Below are 13,631 nucleotides of genomic sequence, written 5' to 3' on the forward strand. Positions count from 1 at the left end.
GAATTTGTCTTCATTTACGTTGTCAACTGCTGTCTCTTTAGTATCTTATACTCATTGATCAGGGAGTGATTAGAGCGCCCCCTGGTGAGAGAGGTGACAACATGGCATGGACAGAACCCCTTGATTGATTGCTTATGTTGATTGGTGAATGTAAACCTGCATAGATACAAGCTCCACAATCAGTGGGGAAGTTGACTACAGGAGCAATTTGGCTGTGACGGGTTCGATGGTATTATTTGGAATGTTGCTTAACATTTGGTCAAGAAATAAAGTTATTTGAAAACATACTACAGTTAAAATTAACAAGAAACACAGTTTTTTTTAAAAAACTGATGCTGTAAACAACAGTATAAACTACTGTATATTACTGAAAATAAGCCGATCTCATAGATAAGCTGGCCCGGCCTAAATTGACCCTTCTAATTTTTAATTGCAAATTTGATGTTTTTACTGACAGTTGTGCTCTCTTGTTTGTTTATGCGAAGTGATGCAATGTCGTTTTCTTACCCCCTGAAAAGAAGTTTCATGAAAGTGTAATGTGTAGATAAGCTTCCCCTCCTACAGACTGCCTCTTCCAGTCTAAGGAAACTCACTCTCAGTACTTTTTGTTACACTCCACTACTGAGTCTAACAAAACCTAGTATGTATTTATATTTCTGGGTTTATGTGTCATGAATATGTAGCTTATTTTTGTCACTGTATCGCTGAAATACTGCTGAAGTGACTAGAAACCTGAACTCACTCACTAACTCAAACCCTGGTGTATGCCATCGAGGCAGTATGTCAGGACTTGCTGACTAGTGTGTCAAGACTTGATCAGATCTGATTAGAAAACCGTGAATCTTATGGAGGATTAAGGGTAAAAGGGACTTGCATAATTGAGATTTTCTTACAAAATCTAAACAATTTTGTTTTTAATGACTTATGAAAATACTCAACCCAACCACTTCGAAAAACATATTGTCAGGTTAAGGCATATTGTGCACACAGAATTGGACCTTGGGTTTGTTTATGATGAATCTGTGCCAGCAATGACTGTCATACCTTTGCTGATCCTATTGGAAACAATAATGAGATGACTTAATTGCAGGTGATTTTCCTGAACATTCCAACAATTGGAGCCTGCTAAGTAACTGTTAATCAGTTCCGATCCATGGTTTTCTTCATGACAAAAATTGTACAACACAATTTGTTAGAAGCAATGATTTCTGAAAACATGGAGAGAATTGAGAACCAAGAGCAACAATTTACAAACTTTACATATAATAATCTTTATAAGTAATTACTCAATGCTAGTGTGTTGTAATTCATACCATATTCACTGTATTAAGTGCCTGATTTATGGGTGATAAATTGTAGATCTTCCTCTGAGTATGATCTCAGTAAGCACCCCAATCTAAACGAGAAGAAAAACATGCCAGTGTTTTGTACATATTTTATTTTTACAAAAAAAACTGCATATCAGAAAAGGAATATAGTTGCCAAACCGCAGTTTTAAAAAAAAACATTTAATTCATCAGCAGTTGAACTTGTTTGAAGTTTGTTTGAACTATGTTAGCTGTCATTGACAACAAACCAGAACAGCGTACTTGCAGTTTTAATAAGGGCACCTATTTATACATTTTTAAGGGAGTTTATTACAATGAATATGGTACATGGTTACATGAAGTGATGAAATAAACAAACTAAAGAGATGCTGCTTGGCATATTGATGGCTACTTGTTTTGCAAATTGTGAGGTGAGCTTCAATCAAATATAATGTCCAGAACTGCAGTATAGATTAGATATTTGGCGATCAGTAATCTGTTCAGATGTCCAGATTGTCAAGGAAAAACAGTGAATGATCAATAGAATCCATACAACAAAATGCATAGATAAAAAAGTCTTTCATCTGAGAAGAGCACTGTCTGCCACTCATGTTGCTGCTAACATCAAACTGTCCAGGCTCATCTAAGCCTCTGTCGATGACATAGTTGTCTGTCAACTGGGGTCCATTGAAAGATCTGTACGACCAGAATCCATGGCACCTGAGTTGTCTGTCTACTGTGCATCAGCTTATACAGTGACTTAAGCCTTGCACCACTGATGACTTCACCATCAGGAAGCAGTTTCTGAGAGGCAGCATGCGCAGATATTGGTCCTCCAGGGCATTGTGACTCAAGGTCTGCCTGGTTGTGGCAGATCCCCGTTCTTGTAGCAGAACTAATCGAGCCATTCTTTTCATGTCTTTGTATCAGAATGAACGTTTGACAACCTGGTTGTATTGCTTTTGTACCAATTTGGCATCATGCAATCTATATTTGGACAAAATGGTGAAAAAGTCTGCATTGGATGCTTTATTTCCAAGTGGAAAACTCATTCTTGTGTTAGGGTGATGTGGTTTTTGTGTGATGATGATTGCAGCTGAAATTTGGAATTTTTGGTATATTAAATTTCGAAGTGGTAACATTTATTAAGTAAATCAGTTTTTGTAAGTGAGTCACTGGTAGATTTGGGAGAAAGTGTGTGCAGCTGATTGCTATTTCTAGGTTAGTTCTAAATTGTAAATAATACAATTCACAGGTCTTAATTCCTATATTCAAAACAATGCCTAACAGGACAGGAAAATTATCATGTGGGGGGTGTTGTATCTAAACTTTCGTGTTTTTATTGACCAATTTTATTATTTCTTGTCTACCTGAATTCTCAGAGAAGATACAATATAGTTATTTACAGCACAAAATGCTCAAATACATGTATACATTATATGGTAGAAGGTCTTTTTACCTACCATAGAATTTACATGGGGATGGTAGCTGACAAAATATCAATATATCCTGAAATTGTATTTCTGGATAATAATTCTTTGAGGGGCATTAGAAATTGCACAGATCAAGGAAAACCAAGTTTTTGAATAGTCTAGTTCCTTTTTTGCAAGGGCCCTATGATAGCCTAGTGGTTGACACAGTTGCTCATCACACCTAGGATCTAGGTTTGATTCCCCACGTACATACAATGGGTGCAGCCCATTTCTGGTAACTGCCGCCGTGATATTTGCTGGAATATGGTTTAAAAAAAAACCTCAGTTCACTCAGTCACTCTTTCACTCATTGAAATACATCAGAAATGATGTACTTACTGCGAAAAGGAAGTTGACAATCCATAGACCTTGGTTCTCTTTTATCAGGTCAATAGTAGTGAAAATGCGAGTTCAGTAAGATGAGGTTGAACAGTACCAATTTAGTGAAGATGAAAACATGATTTCTTTAACAATGAGTTGACCTAATCACAACATACTGTCCCATGTTCCCTCTTTTTGTTCCATCAGTATACCATGCAGTGGCCATTAATGATGTTTCTGTGTGTTCTGAGAACATGACAAAAACAAACTGGTGACCCATCAGAAATTAATGGTGTATGTCCAGAGTGAACTCTGTGGAAATCCTGGTTGTGGAATGTGGAAATCCTGGTTGTGGAATGTGGAAATCCTGGTTGTGGAATGGGACGTCCAAAAAAACCTTACACAAGGGACAGGTATTTTGTAAATCAGCATTGTTGGCAAATAGTGAGGTTAAATCTGATAAAATAGCTCTGTTGTGCAGAAACTTTTCATGATATCATACTTTATCACTTGCAAGAGTTGATATGACATCACTTTACTGTGGTCTTCTTAGCCAAACAGTGGAATCAATGGAACATGAACAATCGCATGAACTATCAACATGAACACATATTATTAAACTACTGGGAAATACACACAATAGTTGCCCTGACATGACTGGCCCTGCAAATTATACCAAACAGTATCACCAAGAACCCATGTAGATCCTTGTAGATCTGAGTCAATTAATGGATTTTCTTGTCATCAAATTGCCCTCTGATAGATTTCTGCTGAGACACACCCACCCTGATCTTATCAACATGATCATGAATACCCAGTCCAGCTTAATTCTAACTGATACTGTATAACCATACTATTCTTTATTTGTCCCCCACTTAATGGTGTTGTATTACAAACGACCCATGTACAATTTATCACCAACTTATAGTATTCCCAGAAATTATTGAGAATCATGTTGCGTCATGTAACACATTACGTTTATTAACTTCTGGCGTTTTACTTACATAAACATGTTAAAACATCATCCTTTTACAGTCTCAGTCTTGTTTTAGTACTTTGTTAGACCTCCTCGCTCAGCAATGCATGCCTGAATACGCCTAGGCACAGTACCCATCAAAGTTTGTAGGTAATCGTGTGACAGGGTATCCCAATATTGGACCACCTCGGCCTTCATATCTTCAATATTTCTCAGTCCCTTTTGGTTTATTCTGTCCTTCATGACTCCCCACACATTCTCAATTGGGTTTAGGTCTGGGCTGTAACTGGGCCAGTCTAAAACTTGAACATTTTCGCCCGACAACCACTGTTTTGTGTAGCGCGCAGTGTGTTTTGGGTCATTATCATGCTGGAAAATCCAATCATCTTCATACAATGTGTGTGCTGTCAGAAGAAGGTGACCATTTAGAATGTCAACGTATCTTTCTTTTGTCAAGTTTCCCCTGAAAACACACAATGGCGTCACTCTGCGAGCCGATATGCCACCCCACATGTGAAACTTCGGGCTATGTTGTGGTCGCTGGTAGATAGGTTTGACAGTATCTTTGGTCCAAATTTTCACACAATTAGGGAAAAGCCAAACAGAACTTTCATCCGAAAAGAAAACATTATCCCAATCTTGATTTTCATGAGCCCGAGACCAGTTTAAACGTTTTTCCTTTTGTGCATCTTTCATCAACGGCGAGGGAATTCCACGTTTTTTCACCCAATTAAGTCTCTGTAATTCCTGCCTAACTGTTTCATTGCATACCTGAGGACTTCCTCTGCTAGTCATTTCATTTCTGATGTTCTCAACACTTTTCAATTTGCCCCTACTCACAATCTGCCCAAGTCTTCGGCAATCCACAACACTGAATTTCCTAGGCCGACCTGCCCCTGCTTTGTGCTCTATCCCGGTTCCTGTTTGAATATTCTTCAAAGTTCTGTATACTGTAGACAGAGGAATACCATGTCTACAAGCTAACACTTTAGCATCAGCCTCACCCCTTTCAAAATCATCTAGAATGAGCTTTCTTTTCTCTCCTGCTGTAAATTCTGCCATGTCAACACAGGAAGCCGTCTGCTCAGACAAGGGAGATAACTCTTGACGTAATGAGCTGCCTTCTAAGCCTTCAAGATTTGTCTCCCTTATTTAGTATGCTTAGTGCATAGTGAAAGCCCTTTTTCCAATCTTAGCATCATTAGAAAAAAAACAAAGATTTTCTCAATTTCTGGGAACACTGTATATAGATTATAGTGTGATCTGGTAAACCCAATCGGCTGTTGATCGCGGTTTGACTAAAGAGTGTTGTGGTCTGCTAGCACTGACTAACCAGCGTTATCACTTTGGTCTGAATGCGTGAAAATCTGGTTTAGAAATAGTCTTCAATAATCCATGCTTGTCGTAAGAGGTGACTACAGGAATTGGGTGTCAGGCTAGCTGACTTGGCTGACACGTCATTGTATCCCAGTTGTGTTGATCAATGCTCATGCTGTTGATTACTGGGTTGTGTGGTCTAGACTCAATTATTTGCAGATCACCACCATATTGTTTTGTGCAGTGTTCAACAGTAAGCCAACCAACCTGTGCCCTGAAGTCATCTACTCTGAACAAATGATACAGAATATGAGCAACATTCCATGCAGTTTTGTTATGGTGTCATGAAATTAACCATATCAGTTATTTAGATTTAATTGTTGTTGTGGCTTGTAATTGTCAGAAGGAACCTGTTCTAAACCTGGTACTCCATGAAGTTTGTCAACATACATGAATATTTCCAGATCCCCCATGTACAGTTTAGATCATCTGGTTCACACAAAATGACCCATGAAATGATGGATTTTCAGAATGTATGACATGCTGACCAGTGACCATCCTCAATGTTTTTTTTGCAGACTATAATAGATGTGTGACAGAGTCAGAGGTCAGGCACTGCCTAGGTGACATAACAGGTCCTTTTTCATGTATAATGTCATCACTATATTAACCATCCTAATCATCATAATAATAATTCTAACAATCATATATGATATTTCAGGAGTTCAACTACCCTCTCCTCAACGACTGAAACATCCGATGACTCTGATGTCCAGTTCAACGTTGTCCTCAGGTCAGTGACAGTGTGTACTTTGTTGAGCAAAGAACCTGTGAAGATCCAGTTTAGAATTAGTGTTCAGTAACCCATGCTTGTCATGAGAGACAACTAACAGGATCGGGTATTCAGTCTCTCTGACTTGTGGTTGACACTTTGTATCGAATCTCATTTGCGTAGATCGGTGCTCATGATGTTGATCACTGGATTGTCTGGTAAGGACTTGGTTATTTACAGACTGCCTCAGTATGGCTGGAATATTGCTGAGTGTGGCATTAGACCAATGTTGGGAATTGTTCAAGTATCATAACTGATGACTGGTGCATTACGTCCATCAGTCATCAAAAATAATTGTTTACGGTAGGTATTTTGTACGTTTTTCCAAATTGCATAAAACGTATTTGCAGATTTTACCTTTTATCTTTAAAGAATGACTAGGAACATAAATTAACTGGAGGCTTTAAGAGACTTTCAGTCACGACTTGGAACAGGTTTTTAGTGCTTTTGAAATGTGACAGACAATACCATCATTGTGAAAAACAAGTGTTCGATTATAAGAAAACAAGATTGATTGCTTGGTGGTTAGGTCACTGTGACCAGTCTTCGATTAGTTCAATTTGTCTGACCACCATTACATTATACAACAAACCAAACAATTATAGAGCACTGTTTGTGTAATCACCACTTGATACCATCCAATTAGTTATCGGTTGAAGGTGTGATACCAATCGCTTGCAAGGTGTCTGATTGATGGATCTACACTTTGTGACCCTTGTGGTACGTTAAATACATTTATTTACTATTCCTTAGTTATTTTCCCCAAGAACCACATTGTATATTACATACAACATAAGCTTGATATCAAATAGCAGCTTTGAATTATATCCTATAAATTTATTCCACTATGTTTGATTCTTCAAGACTAATTCTGTTTTGTTATGTATTTACTGATGAAAAATTGCATCACTGTAAAAGATACAAATTTTTGCATTTCAGTTTAGTGAAATTAGACACAATACCACTGCTCTCAGGGTTTGATCATTACAAACATGCAAGAAATTTCATAATAGATAGAATATGGTTAATATGTTATTTGGGAACAGAATACAAGATTGCCTGACAATGCTGAGTGCAGCGTTAAACAATAAAGAATTAACCAAACCAATTAGTTCAAGAGGCCTTTGACCTCATATCCATACCTATATGCTGGTACTGTATAGGAACATGGCTTATAATTAGAAACGCCAGTAGCTATAGTCTCCCGACCTGGATTAGATCATAAATACTAACAATGCTTACAACAAAGAATGATAGACGTGTATAGAATGGCTAGCAGTAATACATGTTATAGACAGTTATATCTGGAACATATTCATGGAACAACATAATTATATCTGTAATTATTTCAACCGAACGAAGCAATCACTGATGTACGTAGACATCACATTCCATAGTTGCAAGGTAGACTAACTTAATAATACAAAAAGTTTGAATTAGTCATTATTTAAAACCCATGTGTGTTGTGTGTCTGCTATTACTGTTCTTTATGATTATTGAATATTAAATTGAATTAATTTTAGTGATTGGATTCTAGTGAACATGAATAATAATTTTAAGAAGGGCTATGGTTCGATTCACCAAATACTTGAATGACACCATTTGCAATTTATCATGATCATCATAATCGGTTTGTATGTCTAGTGCAGTGACCAAAAACATATTCTGTATCTGAATAATCCCAAGAATATTAGGTGGTGACTGATTGTTTCCATTGCTGCATATTAGTCATTGTAGTAGTGGACTTAGATATCAAAGAAGTTAGTTAACCATGTCTTGATTGTCATCAAGGAATGTATATTTGTACAAATGTTGAGTACAACCTTATAGTGTGACTGTACAAATGTTCCATCGTAACATGTCCCTGATGAACTGATAGCAGATATAATGGCCCCTGTTACAAATACGCTGGTAACGTTGTGAGCCATGATGAACTGTGATTGTGTCCTGAGATTTGGATATAGAGGTAGGCCTATTGATGACATCAGACTATATCCAGACAATGGACACTTGTGAGAGTGTTGTACGGGACAGATCTCACCACAGTTGCTCACCTGGGTTTGCATGGACTTGGAAAATCCTGACATTTGAAAGTTTTCTTCCAAAAGTCCATAAATTTGTTTAAGTCTTGAAAAGGTCATAATTAACAGTGATTTCTCCTGAAAAGACTCTGAACTTAGCAAACTCTGTCAATTTTGTCATTTTAGAGGAAACTATGGATAAAATAATACTTTCAATCACAATGTGTGTCAATTAATCTTACAAAACTGAAGCAAAGCATCCCCAGCACATGCAGTGTAGGTAAGGGCAGTTGTATCCATATATTCAATCAGCCTTATGTTTATTCATCAACTTTTGTTCAATATGTTTCTGTGGGGTTGTATAATTATTGATTAGGCCTTCAAAAGCTTCTAAAAAGGACTTCAATTTTCTGACTGACTGCATGTACAAACCCTGTTGTCTGGCTGTATGGTCTATCATGTACTGGCTGCGCTATATCCTTTTGAACACCAGCCTCAACGTCCTACATATCGGCATAGTCTGTCCAAATGGTCCCTATACTAACAATGCAAGGGATCAGATGTGCAAGGTCTCTCCAACCTATGGATAGTTAACTTCGTTATTGCAATGAGAGCAACATTTTGGTGTAAGTACGGAAACGTTGCACTCGGTGCAATACAGAAGTAGGCTATCCATAGAACTTGGTTTTCCTTCACTTATACAACTTCTAAAATACCTCTCAAAGAAACTGTCCATCCTGTCCAAACTTCCTCTGCAGTAATGTGAGGGTGAAGATGAATAAGGCCCCCATCCCATCACTAGGTCTGCTGCTGTGCAAGAGCTAAACAAAACTGTCCATCCTGTCTCCATTTCTTCTGTGCAAGAGCTCTAGCCCTCCAATGTACATGGTCTGTCCATTCTGTCCCTAATTCCCCAGTACAAAAAAACCTTGGTTTCAGGCAAAGAAGCCAATTAATACTGACCTTGTTCTTCATTTTAAAGCTGCCCTTTCATACATACAGAAATTGGTGTGTTTGTTTCAGAGTTAGACCTCTCAACCCCCAGGAAGTGTCCAGACATGATGAGTTTGTTGCCAACTTTCCAGGAGAAGGTCGTGTTGCGGTATGATGCATGGATTTGCTTGGTTTGCAGCAAGCTTTAATGGAAGAGCGCATATTAGCAGACAGACTCCTTTTGCAAGGGAGGGGCATTATTGCTGATGGGAAATTTTTTCCTGGGGATGACATTATTGTTGATGGGAGAGTTTTCTTGGGGAGAGACATTATTGCTGATGGGAAATTTTCCCATGGGGGGGACATTATTACTGATGGGCAATTTTTCAATGGGAGGGACATTATTGCTGATGGCAGTTTTTCCAGGGGATGGAGGGGTGGGGGAAGTTATTGCTGATGGGCAATTTTTCCTGGGGATGGACATTATTGCTGATGGGCAGTTTTCCCTGGGGATGAACATTATTACAGATAGGCAATTTTTTTGGGGGATGGACTTTATTGCTGATGCTCAACCACCGCGACTTCCACAAAAATGTAAGTCAGACAGCTGGTAGTCTAGACTACACACTTTGTGTACTCCTCTTATAAGTGTGAATTGGCATGGCTCCCATGGGACTCAACCAAACAAGTACTAGAATTTGTACTTTACTGAGAAAGTGAAATCCCAAATATGACATATGTTACATTTGACCACTTTCTAAATGGCATCGTGTAATCAATACCGAGATGATCTTAATTTTTCCAGATTGACAATTCAGGGACTGTGCGCAGCTTCTACTTTAATGCTGTGTTTGAGCCAGATGCTTCCCAAGAGGATTTGTTTGAACACTCTGGCATTACCCGACTTGTGGACATGGCGCTCAGTGGGTTAGTACTCTCTTTTCCATTATCACCTGTGAAGACCTGAGTTAGAATTGGTCATCAGATACCATGCTTGTTGTACGAGGCAGCTAAGAGGATCAGGTGGTCAGACTATCTGACTTGGTAGACACGTCCCATCTCAGCTGATATCTCAGCTGTACAGATCGATGCTCTTGTGTTGATCAATGGATTGTCTGGTCCAGATTCGGTAATTATGGACCACCACCGTATGGCTGGAATATTGCTGAGACAAGCATACCCTAGTTTCTGCCACACCAAAAGCTCATTGTAGAAGTGTACAGAAGTGTTATATCTCCATTCTGTTATGATAGGTATATCCTGGTTCCATACAACTCCAAAACTGGAACTGGCTTTTGCATAGATTTTGTTTTTGAATTAGGAATATAGCTCTTTTAAACTCACTTTAACAAGGCCTATATATTTCATCATGTAAAATGTCCTAAACTTCCAAGTATGTTTATGAAAGCCTTTTTGTGATGTTTGGTAATTTAATGCCAAAAAGTGCCCTTTGTTAATCAGTACAGTTTCAGTGGGATTCCAGGAGTTCCAGTGTGTATCTTTCTGTGTGTGTGTGATCTTGTGTTCCCTATCTACAGGTATGCATGTACGGCCTTGGCATTTGGTCAGACGGGGTCGGGTAAGACCCACACCATGACCGGTCCCCCACAACAGGTGAGTCATCTGTCACTCAACATTGAAATGGAATAACCATGCTTCCTATCAGCCTCTGCTTTATCCTCCCCTTTTGATCATAAATATTACCATGGCGATCAAGATAAGGTATGCCTTGTCTGCTGAATTAGTAGCATTTAATATACTGGTAGATGCTGCTCTTGAAACCAAATTGTCATTTTCTGGTCTGAGAATTAATTCCAAGTATTAAGTGATTTATTTACTTATTTATTTGTCAGCTTTTACAATGTATTGTTTGATCAGTGATTCTTTGTCATATGTGCCTCAGGCATATATACAGGACACTCAGTAACTAGGACCATCAGTATTAACGGGCATATTCTTTAGTAGAGTTGACTGAGTTCAAAGTTTCAGAGAAAATTCCTCAAATATGTTCCAGATACTTGCTTGTTTTGCTTAGTATTATTGAGAAACTAAATGTTTTGATTGTTTAATAAATATTAGTTTTAAATGACATGCTTTCAAGACTGCTGAAAATATTTCCTGATTCCCAAGGAGAAACACAAAATATTTTTGTGAATGATACAACATGTTTGTTGTGAGACATTATGTGTAACTCCCTCCAACCTTTAATGTCATGTGTACCTGCTGTCTGTTGCTTGCTTGTCAACCCAGAGAACTGAGAAAAATGGGGTGAGTCTGTGCAGGCATGACTGTGCACGTGGATGACCATCACTTCTCTGCCACTTTACTGTCACCACACCCCTCCACTGACACCTTTTCACTGTCACATTCACTGTCCACATGTGTCCACTATCATCATCACCACTTTTTACAACTTCACTTACCTCATCACCACTCCACTTCACTAACACCATCACCTGACTGTACCAAATCATATTGTTGTCACTCTTATCCTCTCCTCTAAGCCACCTTTGGATCTCATCTCTTCAACACCTATTCTGACTAAATCACTTCACTAGCACACCTCTGGATCTCTTCAATCTATGAAGATCCGGGGTAGAAGAGGTCTTCAGCAACCTATGCTTGACACAAAAGGTGATTATGCTTGTCGTAAGAGGCGACTAAAGTGTTGGTCAACTTGGTTGACACATGTCATCAGTTCCCAGTGTCTCACATCTGTGCTCATGCTGTTGATCACCGGATTGTCTGATCCATACTCAATTATTTACAGACTGCTGCCTGATGATATAGCTGGAATAGTGCAGCATGAAACTAAACTCACTCACTCATCTTCTGTTAACCAATCCATACCTTTCCACTTCACTGGTGCAACCTCTTGATCTCATCTCTGCTGCAGTACCCTATGCCTCACAACTTCTAGCTTCTTTCACAAATGTGTCACAAAAAGGTAGAGTGGCTGGAGTTATCTCCCTTTAGTTATCTGGCATACCATTTTAGCTGCATGATCACAGCTCATTGTCTATGAGGTTCTGGATTTTTATATAATGAGTATATCTAATGCTCGACTCTCTATGGTACCTATAAATTATCATGCATGTTTGTATGGGTATTTCCAAGTAAATCATTCCATTCTTTCCAAGATGTGAAGAAACTTAGACACTATATGGTTATTTTATTATATGTATTAAGACCCGTCAAGATTGGGCTATAATTTGTCTTCAACAACCCATACTTGTTGTAAAAGTCAATTAATGGGATCGAGGGGTGAGGCTTGTTGATTTGGTTGATGCATGTAATTATATCCTAATTGTCTAGATCAATGCTAATGCTGTTGATCACTGGATTGTCAGGTCCAGACTTGATTATTTACAGACAGCTGCTATATAGCTGGAACATTGCTAAGTGTGATGTTAAACAAAAATCCAATCAACTAGTATGTATACAATACCATGTTATGATATTCATATGATATAAAGAACATATTTTGCTCCTGGCTGTATGCTAGCTGAGCATTGGAGCATATGGCTACATGCACTCGGTCTTTCAAACATACATAATTTTGTTTATTCCTAATGTATGATACATACAGCATAACAACACAAAAGATTAGTGATCTTTTTTGTCTTATTGTACATTTCTTAGACCATTTAAACCCTACAACATATTCACACTGAAATGTTTTGAGAAGTAACTGAATAAAATACCCATGAAGTTACTAATCACAGGGTCTAAAACTATTTGCAGCCAAAGCTATAGATACGTGTAGCAGGGATGGAAATATATATTTTCATGGGATGCCATTGGGCACTGACAGATACTTTAGGCGTGACATTGCGAAAATAAGTGTGCCCATATCTCTCATGATGCACTTAAACTTAATTAAACAAATGCAAAGTTTCAATTTGTTTGATAAATTAGTGAACATCATGTAAACGTGTAAACCTGAGAGCAGGATTTCCTGAACACTGTCATGAGAGCAATGATAGTTTCAGCTTCATCATTCTTGGACTCATCAGCTAACCCAGGAACTATGTTATCATCTACAACAGAATTTCCTTTCATATGCACTGGCATTCAAAATGCTCACACCCGTGTGAAACTGCAAGACTGAGAGTGCCGCTGATGAACAGTTTGATCACTTGCAAAATTAGTTTTAAATTATTGTCAGTTGATCAGATTTATTGCCTTTGGCATTAAATTAAACATGGTGAGCATTATTTTGGTAATTGTTGTCGTGCTACTGGACAAGGAAATAGTGTTCATCCATGCCATTTCAATATTTACCATGCCATGTCATGCTACTGGACAAGGAAATAGTGTTCATCCATGCCATTTCAATATTTACCATGCCATGTCATGCTACTGGACAAGGAAATAGTGTTCATCCATGCCATTTCAATATTTACCATGCCATGTCATGCAAATTATGCACTTTTTTACCCTGTATATACT

General features: G+C 38.2%; 1 protein-coding gene across 1 annotated transcript in view; it reads left to right on the forward strand.

Annotated features, from left to right (window-relative positions):
• Positions 1 to 13,631, forward strand: part of LOC137277426 (kinesin-like protein KIF12) — a 35,184-nt gene that overhangs the window by 16,265 nt on the left and 5,288 nt on the right. The window contains exons 2-5 of the mRNA XM_067809150.1: positions 6,115 to 6,186; positions 9,270 to 9,348; positions 9,985 to 10,106; positions 10,718 to 10,793. Of these exons, the coding sequence (XP_067665251.1) occupies positions 6,115 to 6,186; positions 9,270 to 9,348; positions 9,985 to 10,106; positions 10,718 to 10,793 (349 nt within the window). The remainder of the gene's footprint in view (positions 1 to 6,114; positions 6,187 to 9,269; positions 9,349 to 9,984; positions 10,107 to 10,717; positions 10,794 to 13,631) is intronic.

Source organism: Haliotis asinina, chromosome 1 (assembly GCF_037392515.1).
Source record: "Haliotis asinina isolate JCU_RB_2024 chromosome 1, JCU_Hal_asi_v2, whole genome shotgun sequence".
NCBI classification, from domain to species: Eukaryota; Metazoa; Mollusca; class Gastropoda; order Lepetellida; family Haliotidae; genus Haliotis; species Haliotis asinina.